This window comes from Ziziphus jujuba, chromosome 9 (assembly GCF_031755915.1).
Source record: "Ziziphus jujuba cultivar Dongzao chromosome 9, ASM3175591v1".
NCBI lineage: Eukaryota > Viridiplantae > Streptophyta > Magnoliopsida > Rosales > Rhamnaceae > Ziziphus > Ziziphus jujuba.
The window spans coordinates 23678909-23695139 of NC_083387.1; the positions used below are offsets into that span (position 1 = coordinate 23678909).

Genomic DNA, 16231 nt, shown 5'->3' on the forward strand with positions numbered 1-16231 from the left:
GGAACTACTAGGCTCTGCTTTTTATAATTGCTTTTTGGGCTTGGAAGCAATCAAGCTGTAGTATATAACCCACTCCTACAACTAGAGCAAAATGTCATCCTAAGCAGCTTGCCCATCAAATTAATCTGCAGGTGTCTAATTTGCAAATTTTCCTAAAAAATATTAAGATGACATTACAGCAGAAGTCTAATATTACAGTTGTCTAAACAAAATTCTCCTTCAGCTACTAACGATTTGCATTTATCAATTATTCAATCCAAAAAAATCCAATGATAAACTGCCAAGTTTACAAGAGCAGAGAAACAAAGCAAACCAAAGCAAAAGGGCTTCTCAGATAGGAGGGGCCAGTCGAGTAATGTGCTTCACCTATATAGTTCCCTGAATCTTCTGCAAGCCTCCAAAATATTTTCCCTGTGACCAAAGGCACTAACCCTGACAAAACCCTCACCGCCAGGTCCAAAACCACTCCCGGGTGTGGTAACCACATGAGTCTTCTCAAGAATCTCACTGAATACCTCCCATGAGCTTCGGCCAGGGAAATGGACCCACACATATGGTCCATTCTTCCCTCCGTAAACCTTAAATCCAAGTGAATTAAATGTGTCCACAATTATTTTAGTATTTTCTTTGTAGAAGCCAATCACTTCATACACAGCCTGCAAAGAATTTAATCAATTAAGTGTTAGTTTGTCATAATATTTGCAGCTTGGTATCTAAGAAATAATTGCAATGCAAACTAGTTCAAGCCTTGGGATTTGGTGGAATGCAAGCAATGAAATAACTCTCTAGCAAAGAATTGAACTACACATGATGAACATTAATGGTATGGAGCTAATTTCCAGCATGATCCAAAGGATACTGAGAAAATATGGTTTCTACTGAAGGACCACTAAATGGAAAGATGCCTTGGTGGAGCCTTTGGAAGCAGCCTTTTCGTGCCTTTTTAAAAAAATATATATTTATTTTAAATTTTTGCATCAATTAAGAGTAAAAAAAACTGACCTTAAGACCATCTGGTGAAAGGCAAGCAAGAGCACCAGCTTGGGCAATATTAGATGCACCATTGAAGCAAGTGCTAACAATGCGGTTGAAGTCCTTGGCAACAGGAAATCCATCAGCAAAGAGCAGCTGCTTTGGAACAACAGTCCATCCTAAACGTACTCCAGTGAACCCAGCATACTTACTGAACGAAGATGTCTCTATTGCAACCTGCAATATCCATGTGGTTACTTAGATCTTCCACATTATATATTTATAGCAACAAGTGTCAAAAGGATATACATGAAAGGAGAAAATGACACGAATCAATCTGCCAACCTTCTATTTCTGTTCCTCCTCCACCCCACCTCACCCCCCCCCCCCCCCCCTTCTCCCCCTTCTTTCTCTTTTTTCCCCTTATCTTTACAGTTGAAGTTCATGAAAAGGTGCAATTGCTTAGAAAAATTGATGACCTTTTAAAAATCATAAAAGAAAATTTTATTCTCGCATTAATACATCAGAAGTCAAAAGAATGGTAAGAACAAAAATTTCACGACAAAAATAAAGCTCAATTGCCTAGCAATAAAAGAAAATGCTTCAGACTTACCTCTTTGGCACCAGGAATTTCAAAAATGGACCGTGGGTTGTCATCTGACATATACAGGGCATAGGCAGAATCATAGACTATAATTGTCCCATTGTCCTTGGCAAACTGTACGAGTTGGGTCAGCTGCTCCCTTGTTGCAGCAGCACCAGTAGGGTTGTTTGGTGAACAAAAAAATATGATGTCTGTTCGCTGAACAGTAGATAGATGAGGGAAAAAACCATTCTCAGGGGTGCACCTCATATACTCAATCTTTCCATACTTTTCCACATCCTTCTGAAACAGTCCAGTCTGGCCCAGTATAACACTTGAGTCTACATAAGCCTGTCAACAAATAAGATAAGTTATTCCAAATTTTTGACAAGAAAACCCTTAATTTTTGTGCATATTTATGCATAGATATAGTTAAATTACCATTACTCATAAAAGCTTAAGATATCAGTTAATGTTCCCAACTATGCATATCAAACTAACTTTTAGACATTCAACATCTACATAAAATGAGATTTAATGAAATAAAACCAACTAAACATACTGGATAGGATGGGTCTTGCACTGCCATTGTAACATTAGACCCAAACATAACCTGCCACAAAGTGTGAAAAAGTGAAAAGTCAATGTTGCACCAAAAAGTTTACAAGTAAGAACAAAATAAACTAATGAACACAAAAAATTGGCAATCAGAATATACAACACTCAAAAAACCTGAAGGCGTGATATGTCACATTTCGCACCATCGGAGACAAATATGTCATCATCCTCTATGCCAAAGTTCTTATAAAAAGTTGAAGCAATTGCAGCTCTTAGTGCCTGAACAGACAAATGTAGGGAACTCTTCAACCATCACAATTATCACCAAGGAAAAAGCACGATAAGATTATACAACAGAACAGTATTTACAATTAAAATATTACTTGCAACAAAAGTCCATTTTGACCAAAATGATATTTTCAAAACTACTGACCATTGTCAATTGAACCGCCAGTCTTAAAAATTCATGCCAAACCATTTAGAATATTTCTAGAAAGTTGTGATACCATAGGAGCAACTCATGCTAGCCTAAACAGCACAAAAGTATTTTGTGCAGCCAACCCCAATATTCAAATTCAAGGGTTCGTGAGTTCAAATGTTACACACTGTTTTCTTTACCATATTAAAATTTTCCATTGAGTTGACTTTACAATCATTTTAAACTCATAGATTATATCCGAATAGTTACATGAATAGCTGCTGTAGTTTTTTAGCATTTTATTGATTACACTGTTCATACGATGCCTAACTTGAAGCATAATACTTTATCAAATTACAGTCATCAGAAACTATAACATTGCAAGCTACGAACATTTCTCATATGATACACTGTGTCCATAAACATCTCAAGCGATCAGTTCATTTAAGTGCACTTAAAATGAATGAAGCAATGAACAGGATAGGACTACCTCGTAAACTCATATGAGAGTTAACCAACAAAAGAAATCAAAAAAGTAATTAAATAAATCTAGGAAATAGCAACTATCAAGAATGCCAAATACCTTTTCACCTTGTTCAGCTCCATAACCACTGTAACCTTCTAGGGTGGACAAGGCATGTGATCTCTGCCAAAGTAAGAAGAATGTGAATTTGAGTCTGAAAAAGATAGAGAAAACAAAAGTAATACTCTTTGAAGTATTTGAAAAATAAAATTTTGCTAAGGCTGTGAACTCCTCTTTTCAATGCAGCAAGTGAGGTTGATGGGCAGAGCTAGTTTGTGAGGGAATATGAGAAAACTTATAGTCGACTCAAAAATAAAGAAGAAAACTTAAATTTTACCAGGTCTAGATATATGAAGAATAAACAGATTATGAAGAAAAAAGCTGAAATCAAAGAACAAGAAAATATCTCTGCTATTAGAGAAAGGATAAAAACATGTCTCAAATGAAAAAATGAGAAGGAAAATTTCAATATGACAAATGCACATTCTTATTCTGGAAGTAATAAGAAAAAACTATTAATTATCAAAAGAAAGCCATACGTTTGCCATGGCAGAGGTTATGACTTCAGGAATAGGCTCAGTAGTGTCACCAATCCCAAGGCTTATCACTTTTGCATCAGGATACTTCTGCAAGTGTGCAGCCCTTCTTCTAGCAACCTATTAGAATAAATAAAATGCAGGATCATCACAATATGTAATAATTTTTTTATTTTTTATTTTTTATTTTATATACCACAAGATAAAGAGAGTAACAATGAAAGCAAATCAATAAAAACTAGCAAAGCTATTATGCAACAGTGTCCAAACCCAAATGTTTTAATAAATACAGTAATATTGAATGACTAAGAAAATTAAAACGCAAATGACTTATCACTAACTGTTGAACTAAAAATACTAGAAAAGACAGAAGTAAACAAATTATCACATAAAGCAACCAATGGAAAACAACAGCAAGTGTTATAACAAACCTCTGGAAAAAGATAACCCGCTTGAAGTTTCGCCATATTCTCATTCCGCGAGACCTTTGTCTTGTAAGCTTTATACAAAATAAATAAAAAATAAAATGGAACACATAAATAAATCTAAAACAACAAACAACCAAACCAAATAAAAAAAAAAAAGCTTTTTGACAACGAAATTAGAGGAAGCAGACAACAATACCTGTCTTCTGCTCTTGGGGAGCAGCGACACATTTGCAGATGCGGAAGGATTTTGCAGGAACAGGAACATTTCGAGGCCTGCACCCAAAGTGGTTAGCCACACCAAAGATAAAAAAAAGTAAAAATAAAATATAAAAAAAATGTTATGCCTGGTGTTTGTTTGTCGAGAAAACATATGGGAAATCGAAGAAAATGGAAAAACCAAAATGTGGGTGTGGGTTTTATTGAGCTGCTGTTTTCACAGACAGAGAAAGGTTTTGATTTATCAATTATCATCCCCCAAAAAAAATAAAGAAAGAGAGAAAGAGAGAGGAATAAACCTGAAAGTTGTGGAGTTGAAATCGGTGGGCACTAAGAAAGCAGAAGAAGAGGAAGAGATTGAAGCGCTCAAGTTGTGAGCTACAGACATTTTTCCTGCAACAGAGGACAGATAACTCGGCGGCGCTCAAGTTCTACGCTGCAATGTAACTCGCCTTCTACGCAGACTCAATGACTCAGTGGACACCAGTCAACCAGTTACACTAACTTACACACTTACAACTATTTATTGAAATTCAATATTAAAAACAACATATGATTATATTTTACTACACCATCTATAATTTTTTATTTTTTTATTTTTTAACATTTTACTCCTCAAATTATAAAGCCTCTCAAATTGTCCCTTAACTTTTTTTTTTTTTTTTGTTTTTCCCGCAAGTTTGGCCCAATCCTACAATTTTTTCAAAATTAATCTTTCACACTTTTTTTTTTTTGGGATAAATTTAATCTTAAATTAATCTTTCACACTTTTTTTTTTTGATAAATTTAATCTTTCACACCGTTCCAATAAAAAAAAATACGTAATTGAACTTAACCGAATGTGTAAAAGAAGTAGTCTAGCTTTTTCTTTTCTTTTTTTTTCTTTTTTTTTGGTTAACGAAAATGTATTTAACTCTTTGGGAAAAAAAAAAAAAAGTACAAGGGGAGTTCTCAATGTATTTTGAGAAGTATAAACGTATTTTTGCGAACGGACAAAAACCAAAAGAGTTTTTTTTTTTTTTTCTGATTTTTCATTGCAATTTTATTGTGAGTTTTGCATTGTTAGGCTTTTTCAACTGAGATTCCTTTTCATATTTAATTTTACAAGTGAACTAAAATGATAATGAAAAGTTTAGTAAAAAATAAAATAAAATGTAGATTCATTGTAAAATTTGAGGTAAAAGAGAAAATAATTAGTTGAAAGTTTAAAAGACGAAATAAATAATTATGTTAACTATATTATAAATGTTTCTTATATACAGTGACTATATTGAAAATTTAAATTTGAAGCTCTGAATATGTTAAATTAAAGGTCTTAATTGAAAAAGTAAAAAAATATAAGGATCACTTTGTAACTGGAGCAAAATAGAAGGCCAAAAAAATTGGACAAGGTTTGTTGTAGAAAAGATTTTAACATTTTTGACAAATAATCATAGCTATGATATTAAAATAGTCTAATCCAATAATAAATAAATTAAAAATTAAAAATTTAATAATCTTAAATTAATCTTAAATTTATAATTAATTTTGACTTTTTATTTTTCATATAAACTGCATCATTTTAATAGTTATGAATATTTGTCCAAAAACATTAGTTAACAATTTTAAGGAAGTAGTCCCAAAAAAGTTTAGCCCACAACGACGTCGTTTTAATTCCAATGCAATTGCCAAGTCGGCTGAAGGAAAATAATTTATCGTCCGCTGTAGCAGAATTAGGGTTAAAGTTGTCTACTTTGCTTCGTGAATCGAATTCGACGGAGTTGCTCCGATTCATTCGGTCGTATATTTGACCTTTCGATTGTGAATTCCGAGGTGAGTCTTTTTTTCTTCCTTTCAAAATTCTGTATTTTCCGTTTCTGTTCGCAAAATCGGTACAAGTTTTTTTTTTTTTTTTTTTTTTGGAATTTCCGGCGAATTGTTTGTTTGGCTATGAATTTGATTGGTTTTTATTATTGTTCTTTGTTGTTTATCTAGTTTTTTGCCAGCCACTATATGTTCTCTCTTTCTTGTTCTTATCAAAATAAGCATTTGATTATTATGAAGAAATAATTTTGTTTTTAAATATAGATTAATATATAACAATTAATATCTAATATATTATAATTATAATCTACTGGATGATTTTTGAAATGGGTTTTTCATTCCACGATTTATATAAGTCTTTTGAGTTAGTAAAGTTGTAATTATTCGCATAGTAATTTTCTCTGTTTTACTAAATTGGCTTTCTGTGTCTATTATTTATTTGCATGCATTGATTTAGTTTATGGATTGTTTGCAGAAGTTCGTTTTTTGTCAGGGAATTTGGGTTGGTAGGATTAGATGGATCTGGAAACAGAGAACAGAATAGCTGCAATTCTAATGAAAGAAGCAGCAGAATTGCGGCGGCAAGCCGAGAAGGAAGGTGTGCATGTTTATCTTCAGAAACCAAATGTTAGGGCTCGGCCGAATTCGCGGTTTCTTACCGCTACTGTTCTTGGTGTACAACAATGTAAGCTTTCTAATCTAAGTGTTAATAATTCTGTACTTGTATTGTTCTTTCTTTGATTTTCGTATAAAGGTACAGTTTTTTTGGTTTAAAGGATAATTAGCGCAGTTAGTGGGTGTTTTTTTTCAAATAAAAACAATTTACAGTGCTATTGAGGTCCACTAATTAACGATCATCATTATTAAGTAATTTTGAAGGGCATAGTACTGGTTGGAAGCTGCGTTCTTTTGATCCCATGCCTACTCCATATTCCTCTAATTAGGTGTTTTTGGTTAATATTTGTGAGTTCAGAGTTTCATCATGATAAAAATGGGTTTGTGAAACCTAATAAAGAAAAGCTTTGCTTTGATGCAGAAGTTCTTAAGTTGTGTAGTTAAGTAAAAGGTTTCATGTTGTGATATGTTCAGTACTGACAACAACAGAAACTGTTGGACCAAAAGGATCTTTAATTCGATGATAATTGACCTCTGTATGCGCCAGCATTACATGCATTTCACTGGCTTTTCGGATGGAAATGATTTAAAAGTAGTAAATTTTGTTCTCTTTCAAATTGGCACAGTTCATTTTTATGTTTGTTTCTTGAAGATAATACTATAATTTTCTCAGATGAGCCCATTTATATCTTCTTTTTCCTTTTTCTTGCTGGTCTAAAGGCATTCTTGTTTCTTTTACATTTTGCGCTTTTGAGTTTCATCTTGTTTTTGTGTAAATGTTACAATTTCTATCAGCTTGAGTTTAATTTTCAAATTCTTGAATCAGCAAATCGAGCTGTTGAAGTGAATGAGATGTGGCGAACACGGCAGAAAGAGCTCGAACTCGATGACAGACTTAAGGGCAAGTTGAAGGAAGAGAGCAGCAGCGGCAGCAAGAACCATAGGGAGAGTAATTCCTCAAGAAGCACAAACAAGAGGCACAGTGTAGCTAATGACAGTGCTAATGCTTCTTGCTCCTCAAGCAAAAGGGCCTACAGTTCCCATTCAAGAGAAGATGATGGTTTGAGAGATGAAGAACTTGAAGAATTTTTACACTCAAGGTGAGCTCTGCCAGTGCTTGTTCTCTCTGTGTGCAATCTGTCATATGTATGGCATTGTGAATTAACCATATTGTATTTATATCCAACTGGAGGAAAAATGAAATTAATTTGACATGGATGTTTTTTGTTATATGGCAGGGCCAAGCGTGGCAGAGGTGCTGTTGGATCAAGGATGGATGAAACTGGTCCTTATCTTCCCTGTTGTCCAGAATCCACCGAAGAGCAGCCAACAAGCTCAGATATAATAGAACACCGTGCTGTCTATGGGCCAGAGAAACCCAATTCGCTGAAGTCATGTAAGTACTCAGAAGAGGATGATGAGGATGATGATGATGATATGCGAAAGAAGCGAAAGAAAGTTCACTCAAGGGGGTCAAAGAAGCAGCAATCTGATAAGAAAAGATCCAAGGATAAATCTAAAGATAAGAAAAAGAAGAGAAAGGAAAAACGAAAATATTACAAATAAGCGATTTGTTATGTATGGGCAAGAATGAAGATATCTAGAGATAGGTGGTATTTGGTCCACCTTTCACTGTCAATTTGGCAATAAACATAGACCAGTTCACTCACACCATTCTGTAATTCTAAATACAAAATCTTTTCTTTCATCTTTAACCGCTAAAACAGGGAAACTTGTCTTTTATCTTCAAATTTTCTCATGTGACAAAGAACTATGACAACAGCGTGTAACAAATGCTATATATCCTTCTAAATGCTATGTTTTCTTCCTACACATATTAACCACCAGTTCTACAATTCTACTACACTTTATGATATCTGACCGAAGCCAAATCCTAATGGGGCTGAAATATTGAAACAAATACAACAAATTTTCTCAACTGATATGATAGAAATAAATAAATAAATAAAAGTTCATCAGATACTGTGGAAGGTTTGAATATAATGGTACCAGGGGCAAACCATAAAAGGCAGCATGGCTTTGGGTGGGGGGGGGGGGGGGGGGAAATAAAAATAGCATAGTGTATGAATGTAAAATGTTGTTACCAAAAGAAAAATACGAGGGGAGTTTTCAATAAATTTTTAGAAGATTACTTTTGCAAAGTGATAAAAACAAAAGAGGTTTTTTTTAATTTGTTGTATTTGATTTTATTGTGAATTTTGGATAGCCTTTTTTTTTTTTCAATTGAGATCCTTTTTCTGTTAATTTGAAAAGTGAACTAAAATGATGACAAAAATTTAGCCAAAAAAATGCAGATTCATTGTAAAATTTGAGGTAAAAAATAGAGGGTTTAGAAATATAATTAGTTTAAAAGATGAAATAGATAATAAGGTTAACTATATTATGATTTAAAAAAAAAAAAACTGTATTATAAATATTTCTATATATAGTGACTAATAAAATTTAAAATTTGAAGCTCTCAATATATTTTTTAAAAAAAATCAATTAAAAATATTGAAATCCATTTTAAAACTCAAATTAAAGGATCTTAATTGAAAAATAAACAAATAAAAATACAGGGCTCAGTTTATAATATTGGAGCAAAATGGAAGGCAAGTATATCCCTTAACATTATGAAGTAGGATAACGAGGTCCACTACATTCCAATGCAATTGCCAATTAATGTTCTTGTCGGCTGAAGAAATATTTTTTCGCCCGCTGCATTGGCAATTGGTTTTTGTTCTTATTCTTTGTTTTTTATTTAATTTTTCCGCTGTATGTTCTCAATTTGTTTGTTCTTATTAGAACAAGCATTTGATTCTTATGAAGTAATTTTGTTTTAAAATATATATTAGTCAATAAAAATGGAAAAAAAAAAATCAATAATGATGACGAATTAATATCTAATATATGATAAAAACACAATGTGCCGCATGATTTCCAAATGGGTTTTTCATTCCACGATTTATAAGTCTCAGTCAGCAGAGTGGTAATTTAAAATTGTATAATATTTATCTGTGTTCTACTGCATTAGTTTTCAGAGTCTATTATTTACCCCCAAAACAAAAAGTTTTCCGCGTCTATTATTTATTGCATAAATCGATTTCATTTTCACTGCTACTGTACTTGGTATACAACAATGTAAGCTTTCTTTTCAAAAAATGACCGCTCATTTACGCAAGTTTTAAGAATTCCATTGTATATGTTGGTCGAAAAACTGACCAATGTTCCACCAAAATAGGGCATTTTGGACGCATTCATTATCAATCTGGCAATAAACGTAAAGCAGTTCACTCACACCAATCTGTAACTCTAAATACAAAAGCTTTTCTTACATCTCAACCGCCAAAACAAGGAAAATTATCTTTCGTCTTCCAGTTTCTTATCTTACGGAGTACCATGACAACAGCGTGTAACAAATGCTACATATCCTTCTTACACATATTAACCACCAGTGCTACAACTCATACTACTCTTCGTGGTATCCGACCAGAACCAAATCCTAATACAACCAAAAGATTGAAACAAATACAACAAATTTTTATAATTCTATGTACTGATTCATCTTTTTGCAGATAGGCCAATGTCATGAATCCTCATAATGATGATCGGTCTCATCAAAGATCTCCTCCTACACAAGCAAAATTAACATCAATAGCAAGAACATCGATGAGATACTTTGGAAGAAGATAAAAAAGTCAGGTAACAGAACTCTATATTGCCGGTCATTACCTGCAAAAGTTCCTCAATCACATCCTCCATTGTAATAACGCCCACAGCTTCTTCCTCTTCAGGGAGCTTTGGGAGTGGATTGCCATCTATCTGCAGGATATCTGAGTACATGTCCTTCGTCCACTTCTTACTCCTAGACCCACTTCTATATGAATTATTCGCACTGGCAGGAAAGCTCTTCCATTTATGGATTGGTCTCTTGCTCTTTAGAATCTTCTCTTGAGGAGGTTTTTCACCATCAACATCAATTTTCACATCTTTCACTGAATCTACTTAGAGAGAGAGAGAGAGAGAGATAAAAAAAGTAAGGAACTATTATCATAAAGAAAAATTAATCATAGTTAAGACTTAAAAGCGTTTCAAGGGTCTGAAGAAACTTTCAGGCAAGAAAAGTTTTCAAGGCTTTCTAAAGGGAGCGGGTGCATACAGTCACCAGGTTTGCTGACAGGCTTCTCCTCTGTCTTATTGGATCTTCTTATAACAACAGCCATGTGACTATGACCCTTTTGAAACTCGTTCAATATATCATACAATGGCAAAGTTTCAAGAACCCTATTAAAAAAAAGTGAGGAATATGAGTGTATAAGTTTAAGTGCTTCTCATTGTCGAGTGATTTACTTAAACCCATAACATTTTTTGGCATTTCTTCATCCCAGAAAAACTACCTTGGAATCCTGCGTATGGTAACTGTCTTTACAGGTACCTCATCTTGTGGGTGAATTGTCAACAAATTCTTGACCTGTAGATCAAAATATTAAATTGAGAAATGTTATGAAGGAAAATAAATAAGTTAAAGAGGGGCGAAAGTGATTAGCAACATTACTATTATATTAATATTGGAAAATGCCAGACTACCACACAGATTATATGTACAAATTTATGCACTCCATGTTTAGATAAGTAAATATGATGATAATCACCATCTACTTGCATTTCAATAGCTACCAATTACTAGAATCTCCATAAATTACTCGTCGAATATAAAGTTATGTTCAGATGCTATTTTTTAACCCTACATGATTATATGGAACCGAATCAACACAAAAACCTGTTTAGAAGTTCCAAAATGCACTTTCTATAAAGCACCTTCACAAGGATAAATAGGAGTCTTTATGATAGCAATGAACTAACTCATTGAAACATAAATGAGCATATTCTATCATAAAGAAGAAAAAGTCAATAAAAAGGACACTGCAAACAAAAAGAATTCAAATGAACTCTTTAACCTTCATTTACAACCAATGCAAGATATATATATATATATATATAAAAGAAGAAAGAAAGAAGGAAGTTACCAGTATAAGTCCAATTATGTTTGTAGGTTCCTCATAATAAACGGGTACTCTGCTATGCCCTTTCTCCAGTATTAGACTCATCAAATCCCTATGTGATAAAAAGCATTTAGCATTCTAGCTAAGCAAAACCAAAGTGCACTACCAACACAAGGTAATCTTTAATATTAAGTTTACAACACATCACCTGTCAAGCTTGGCATTGATATCAATTGCAAAAGTTTCAGAAATAGGAGTCATAGCATCACCGGCTGTTTTCTCTGTAAGCTCAAGTGCACCGGCAATAATTGTTGTCTCATCATGTGTCAATTCTCCACCTTTTCCAGCCTAAGAACATGTCAAGATACAGTTAGAAGAAGGGGAAAAGGCCCAGGCAAATGAGTATATTAAGCATGATGCGGTTGAACAATATATAAAAAAGGAAAATATAAAGACAGCAGCATAATAAGTCATGACATGCAGAGCTATTAAACAACTTTCAAGTACATATGAAAGGTAAAAATATAGGTGCATTATGATGCACTCAATGGTGAAACAAGGGTGATGATGATTATATGTTAGGATTTTAACTTGGAAATCCAAAAATCTTGAGAAGTTGTCATACACACCTCATTACCATGCAAATCTACAAGTGTTTTCAACTCAGCTCTGCGAAATAAAGCTACATGTCCATGTCCCAACAGAAAGTCTAATAGCTGGAGAACCATTAAAACACAATTAGACAAGAAAATTGACATAAAAATTATAATCAGTCATTCTGAATTCATCTCTGCCATAAACCACCTAAATAGACAAATACTAAGTGAGGACATATCACCTTGCTAATTGGAAATGCCACAGGAAAGCAGACCCAAACAAGCACTCGGACAAGCGGGGCTACTGTAGCACCAATTGCTAAACCATATCGAGAACAAACAGATTGTGGTATAATCTGAACACAAGTGAAGAGATATTAGCAAACTCAAATACCACATTAGACTTCATCACAACATATACATGGACCAAGGTCTCCTTGGCTTGCTGCAATTGTTGCAGGAGATTGAATCCACCATCAAGTGAATCTATCCCAAAAGAACCACTAGCAATAAAATTCACATTGCACGCTAACTAAAAACAACTGTCTATCCTGACTTAGTTATCCTTATATTCACCTCACCAAATAGAAGAATCAATGTCACTGAAATAAGAATAGCACCCCAGGCTGTAACCAGACCATCAAGAAAAATGGGAAGCGCCTGACAAAATGAAAAGCCAAATTGAAGTTACTAAGCCTATTTTAAAATTGTATACATATTAGTAGTTTTTGAAATAAATTTAAGCAAATATACCTCCATTGCAGCAGCATTACAAATTAGTAGGGTGCAAAGCAATAAATGTTGTTTTTTGACAACCGGCAATATCTTTTCTGTAATGTTAAACCAGTACAAATCAGCATGAACAGTATGTAGTCAAACAATATCATTTAGCATTCATTGATTAAAAAACCAATGCAAAGATTATGCAGCACTCCAGCTGTCATCATTGCCAGACCTTTGTTATAGCAACAACAGCTACCATCCTCAATATAGCATAGATAACTTAGAAACTGTTACCATACCATGACAACAATACATCAAACTATTTTATACACAGTAACATAGTTTAGCCCATTATTTATGGTTTCCTTCCAACTGTGTGAAGCACTCTTTCTCCCTCCACCGCTGTTTGTGAGGACATACACAAACTCACTGTCACCAACATGTCATCTTTCTATCTTTGAGCAAATATAAATGACTTTTTAATGGATTTAGAAGGTAAGTAGTGAACATTCAAGTAAAGAGTTAATATTTCTCCCATCTATACACATCATGGCTGGGTTAGTTACTGTAACAGTAAAGAAAACATTTCCACTGCCTAAAAATTTTATCAATGCTATTTGCTCTCAACCAAAATTATGTGGCAAACTAAGTTCCAATAGTTTTAACAGTTATCTGCCCAAACTAAATAGAATAAGCAAGTAATTTCTCAGTTGCTATTTCAAGTAGTTTGAGAATTTCCAGAAGAAAGTCTTTTACCATCTTCCTTAGGTTGCATTTTTTTCAAGTAGCACTAGAATTCTCAAAATGGTAAACTAAGATTGACAAATTAGCTATTCCAAAAGTTTCAAAGTTGATGTTTGGTTATATAATAGAGAGACTAAGAGGAACAGCAAAAGAGAAGACGAAATGAAATAAAACTTTTGGATAGCTACACGGCTACACATGCGAATAATCAACTGCCCATAAATTCTAAGTTTGCAGAATGAACTTGTAATTTAGGTATAGCATACATCCAATAAGCAAACTGTTGTAAAACATTCGTTAAAAATGAAGCAAAGACAAGCCATGTTAAATAAAAGATTCAGCATGAGTAAGAAACCAACCACCAACAAAGTTGTCTCCTTCATTCATAAAAAAATATGAAATAAAATAAATATATCCATGGCAGCTAAAAGTTTTCAGTTTAATCATTTGAAGACACTGGACTCTAATTGGATACTAAACCATTTAGCTAAGGATCGACGTTCCAAAAACAGAAAACTTGACGAAATTTTCTAGCTCTAGCCCATCCAGACACAAATTTGCAACGACAAAAACACGAAAAAAAAAAAAAACAAACAACAACAACAAGAAATGGAGCTGAAAACCAATAATCATCTAATTTGTTTTCGAGACGCAAAGGAAAATGAAACCAACTAACTAATAAAATATGCAGATAAAGTTTTTCTTCTTTCTTTCAATATTAAAAAGCTAGCCAAAACAAAGACAGTTTCAGCTTAAAATTAAACAATAGTCTTGGGTCCCACCGACATAAAAACACAAAACCAATTCTCGAAGCTAATCATCTTTACTTTCTTTCCTTTACCCAAATAAAAATTCTTAGCAACCAAACAGAGCGAAAAAGAAAAAAATAAAATAAAAAAAGGGGTTACCGGCATGCTTGCGATCCTTGGGAGTCCCGGACCTGGCAAGGACTTCAAGATCGACAAGACTCATAGACATAAGGCCCAAAGTGAGACCGGACATTAACCCGGCGAACAAGACCAAGAACACAATTACCCCTATGTGAATGAAGAAACCAGTCTCGCAGCACTCGTATTCCACCGCCATTCACAACCCAAAAAAATATATATATATATTTTTCCTTCTTCTCTCAGCACCTCTTCACCTTCCCAAATTCTCCACCGAGTTTTCAAATTCCAGTTCAAGTCCACAGCAAAACGACCTACTTTATTTTATTTTTTTCTTATCACTCATAAAAACACTATTTCAGGCAACCAACGCTCCACCACCTCCATTCCTGAGCCTTCTTGAAGAATCAAAGCCAGATTTTGGCACCGAACTAGAAGATACAGACAGAGAGATAGATAGTGTGAGAAAAGAGTACTTATAGAGAATGAATGATATGGTGTACAGGTTGGAGAGAGAGAGAGAGAGAGTATGTGTGTGTATAATACGTGTATGCGAATACGGAAATCCAGGAGAATCCCAAATCTGAAAAATAAAATAAAAAACGAGAGTGAAAATGGCACCGATACAGTGCCATTTTTTTATTTTTTTATTTTTAACCAAATTTTCAACTTTTTTCCCCTTTTTTTTTTTTTTTTTTGGGGCATATATCTGCTTTTAACTTTAAAATTATCATTAATTTGTTCTCGGTTATAGTAACCTATATAGTAAAGACCATTAACATGTTTAGTATTCGAATGAATATAAAAATAAAATAAAATATTTTATAATATTAATTTTTTATATTTGATATATTTTTAAATAAAAAAATAATAATTTTTTATTTGAACGAATAGTTTTTTTTTTTTAATTTTAAAATTGTTACTTGACTTTTCATTGATGAATTTGCTATTTTTAAAAGGTAAATTTTAAATCGAAATCATTATTTTATTTATTTTTTTCTTTTTCATTTTTATGAATAATTATTTTCTAAATCAAATGTACTCTAAATTTTCAGATAAAAATTAATTATTGAAAAAAAAAAGAAAGAAAATTAATTATTAGCAATTGGAAAAACAATGCCTTTCAATATTATTATAGTTTTATTTAACAAATAGCAAGTTGTTCATTTATTTTTGGTTTTCAATCTTTTTCCAGTTTTACTTTTGGTTGCCTTAGTTTGAAACCAAATTCTACTACAAGCTTTAGACGAAACAAAAAAATTGAAAACTACCATTACACCAAGCCTCCATCTTCTTCTTCTTCTTCTTTCTTTTTCTTTTTTCTTTTTTAATTATTGTCATTATTATTTTTTTGGTTCCTTCTGAAAACACCCAGCCAAGTTAGTCTTTGGACACTTCACTTATATACCATCTTAAGCTTTTGTAAGAATTAATTGGCCAGTAATTTTAGACATGCCAAATTAACTTCTGGAGATTTTGAAGTCCGTTAGTATATTTTTATCTTTTTCTTTTTTTTTTTTTTTTGGGCTGTAATTATGTCCACTAATATATTATATTATATTATCACACTTTTAATATTAGCTAACATCAATGGATGCAGCAAACTTTCAGTCATACACAATTACA

General features: G+C 33.1%; 3 protein-coding genes across 9 annotated transcripts; 1 reads left to right on the forward strand and 2 right to left on the reverse strand.

Annotated features, from left to right (window-relative positions):
• Positions 1-132: 132 nt before the first annotated feature.
• On the reverse strand, positions 133-4740 carry LOC107427460 (LL-diaminopimelate aminotransferase, chloroplastic). The gene is made up of 10 exons (XM_016037831.4): positions 4534-4740; positions 4215-4291; positions 4022-4089; positions 3594-3710; positions 3115-3177; positions 2288-2392; positions 2118-2168; positions 1586-1906; positions 1003-1209; positions 133-656 (listed from the first exon to the last, which is right to left on the reverse strand). The coding sequence occupies exons 1-10, from the start codon at positions 4620-4622 to the stop codon at positions 363-365; spliced, it is 1392 nt and encodes a 463-aa protein (XP_015893317.3). The 5' UTR covers positions 4623-4740; the 3' UTR covers positions 133-362.
• Positions 4741-5885: 1145 nt separating this feature from the next.
• LOC107427467 (CAX-interacting protein 4) lies at positions 5886-8367 on the forward strand. Of its 2 annotated transcripts, none has more exons than XM_016037837.4 (4): positions 5886-6046; positions 6513-6722; positions 7479-7752; positions 7891-8367. In XM_016037837.4, the coding sequence occupies exons 2-4, from the start codon at positions 6554-6556 to the stop codon at positions 8216-8218; spliced, it is 771 nt and encodes a 256-aa protein (XP_015893323.1). In that variant the 5' UTR covers positions 5886-6046; positions 6513-6553; the 3' UTR covers positions 8219-8367. The 2 variants fall into 2 exon arrangements, with proteins under 2 accessions (XP_015893323.1, XP_060667310.1); XM_060811327.1 differs by having other exon boundaries at positions 5892-6046; positions 6516-6722.
• Positions 8368-9927: 1560 nt separating this feature from the next.
• On the reverse strand, positions 9928-15138 carry LOC107427484 (DUF21 domain-containing protein At2g14520). 6 transcript variants are annotated; one of them, XM_016037860.4, is made up of 11 exons: positions 14627-15138; positions 13005-13081; positions 12828-12911; positions 12494-12607; positions 12285-12371; positions 11864-12003; positions 11680-11767; positions 11050-11123; positions 10818-10936; positions 10385-10653; positions 9928-10283 (listed from the first exon to the last, which is right to left on the reverse strand). In XM_016037860.4, the coding sequence occupies exons 1-11, from the start codon at positions 14802-14804 to the stop codon at positions 10239-10241; spliced, it is 1275 nt and encodes a 424-aa protein (XP_015893346.1). In that variant the 5' UTR covers positions 14805-15138; the 3' UTR covers positions 9928-10238. The 6 variants fall into 6 exon arrangements, with proteins under 6 accessions (XP_015893346.1, XP_015893345.1, XP_015893343.1 ...); XM_016037859.4 differs by having other exon boundaries at positions 10385-10656; XM_016037857.4 differs by having other exon boundaries at positions 10385-10656; positions 10812-10936.
• Between the last annotated feature and the right edge of the window lie 1093 nt (positions 15139-16231).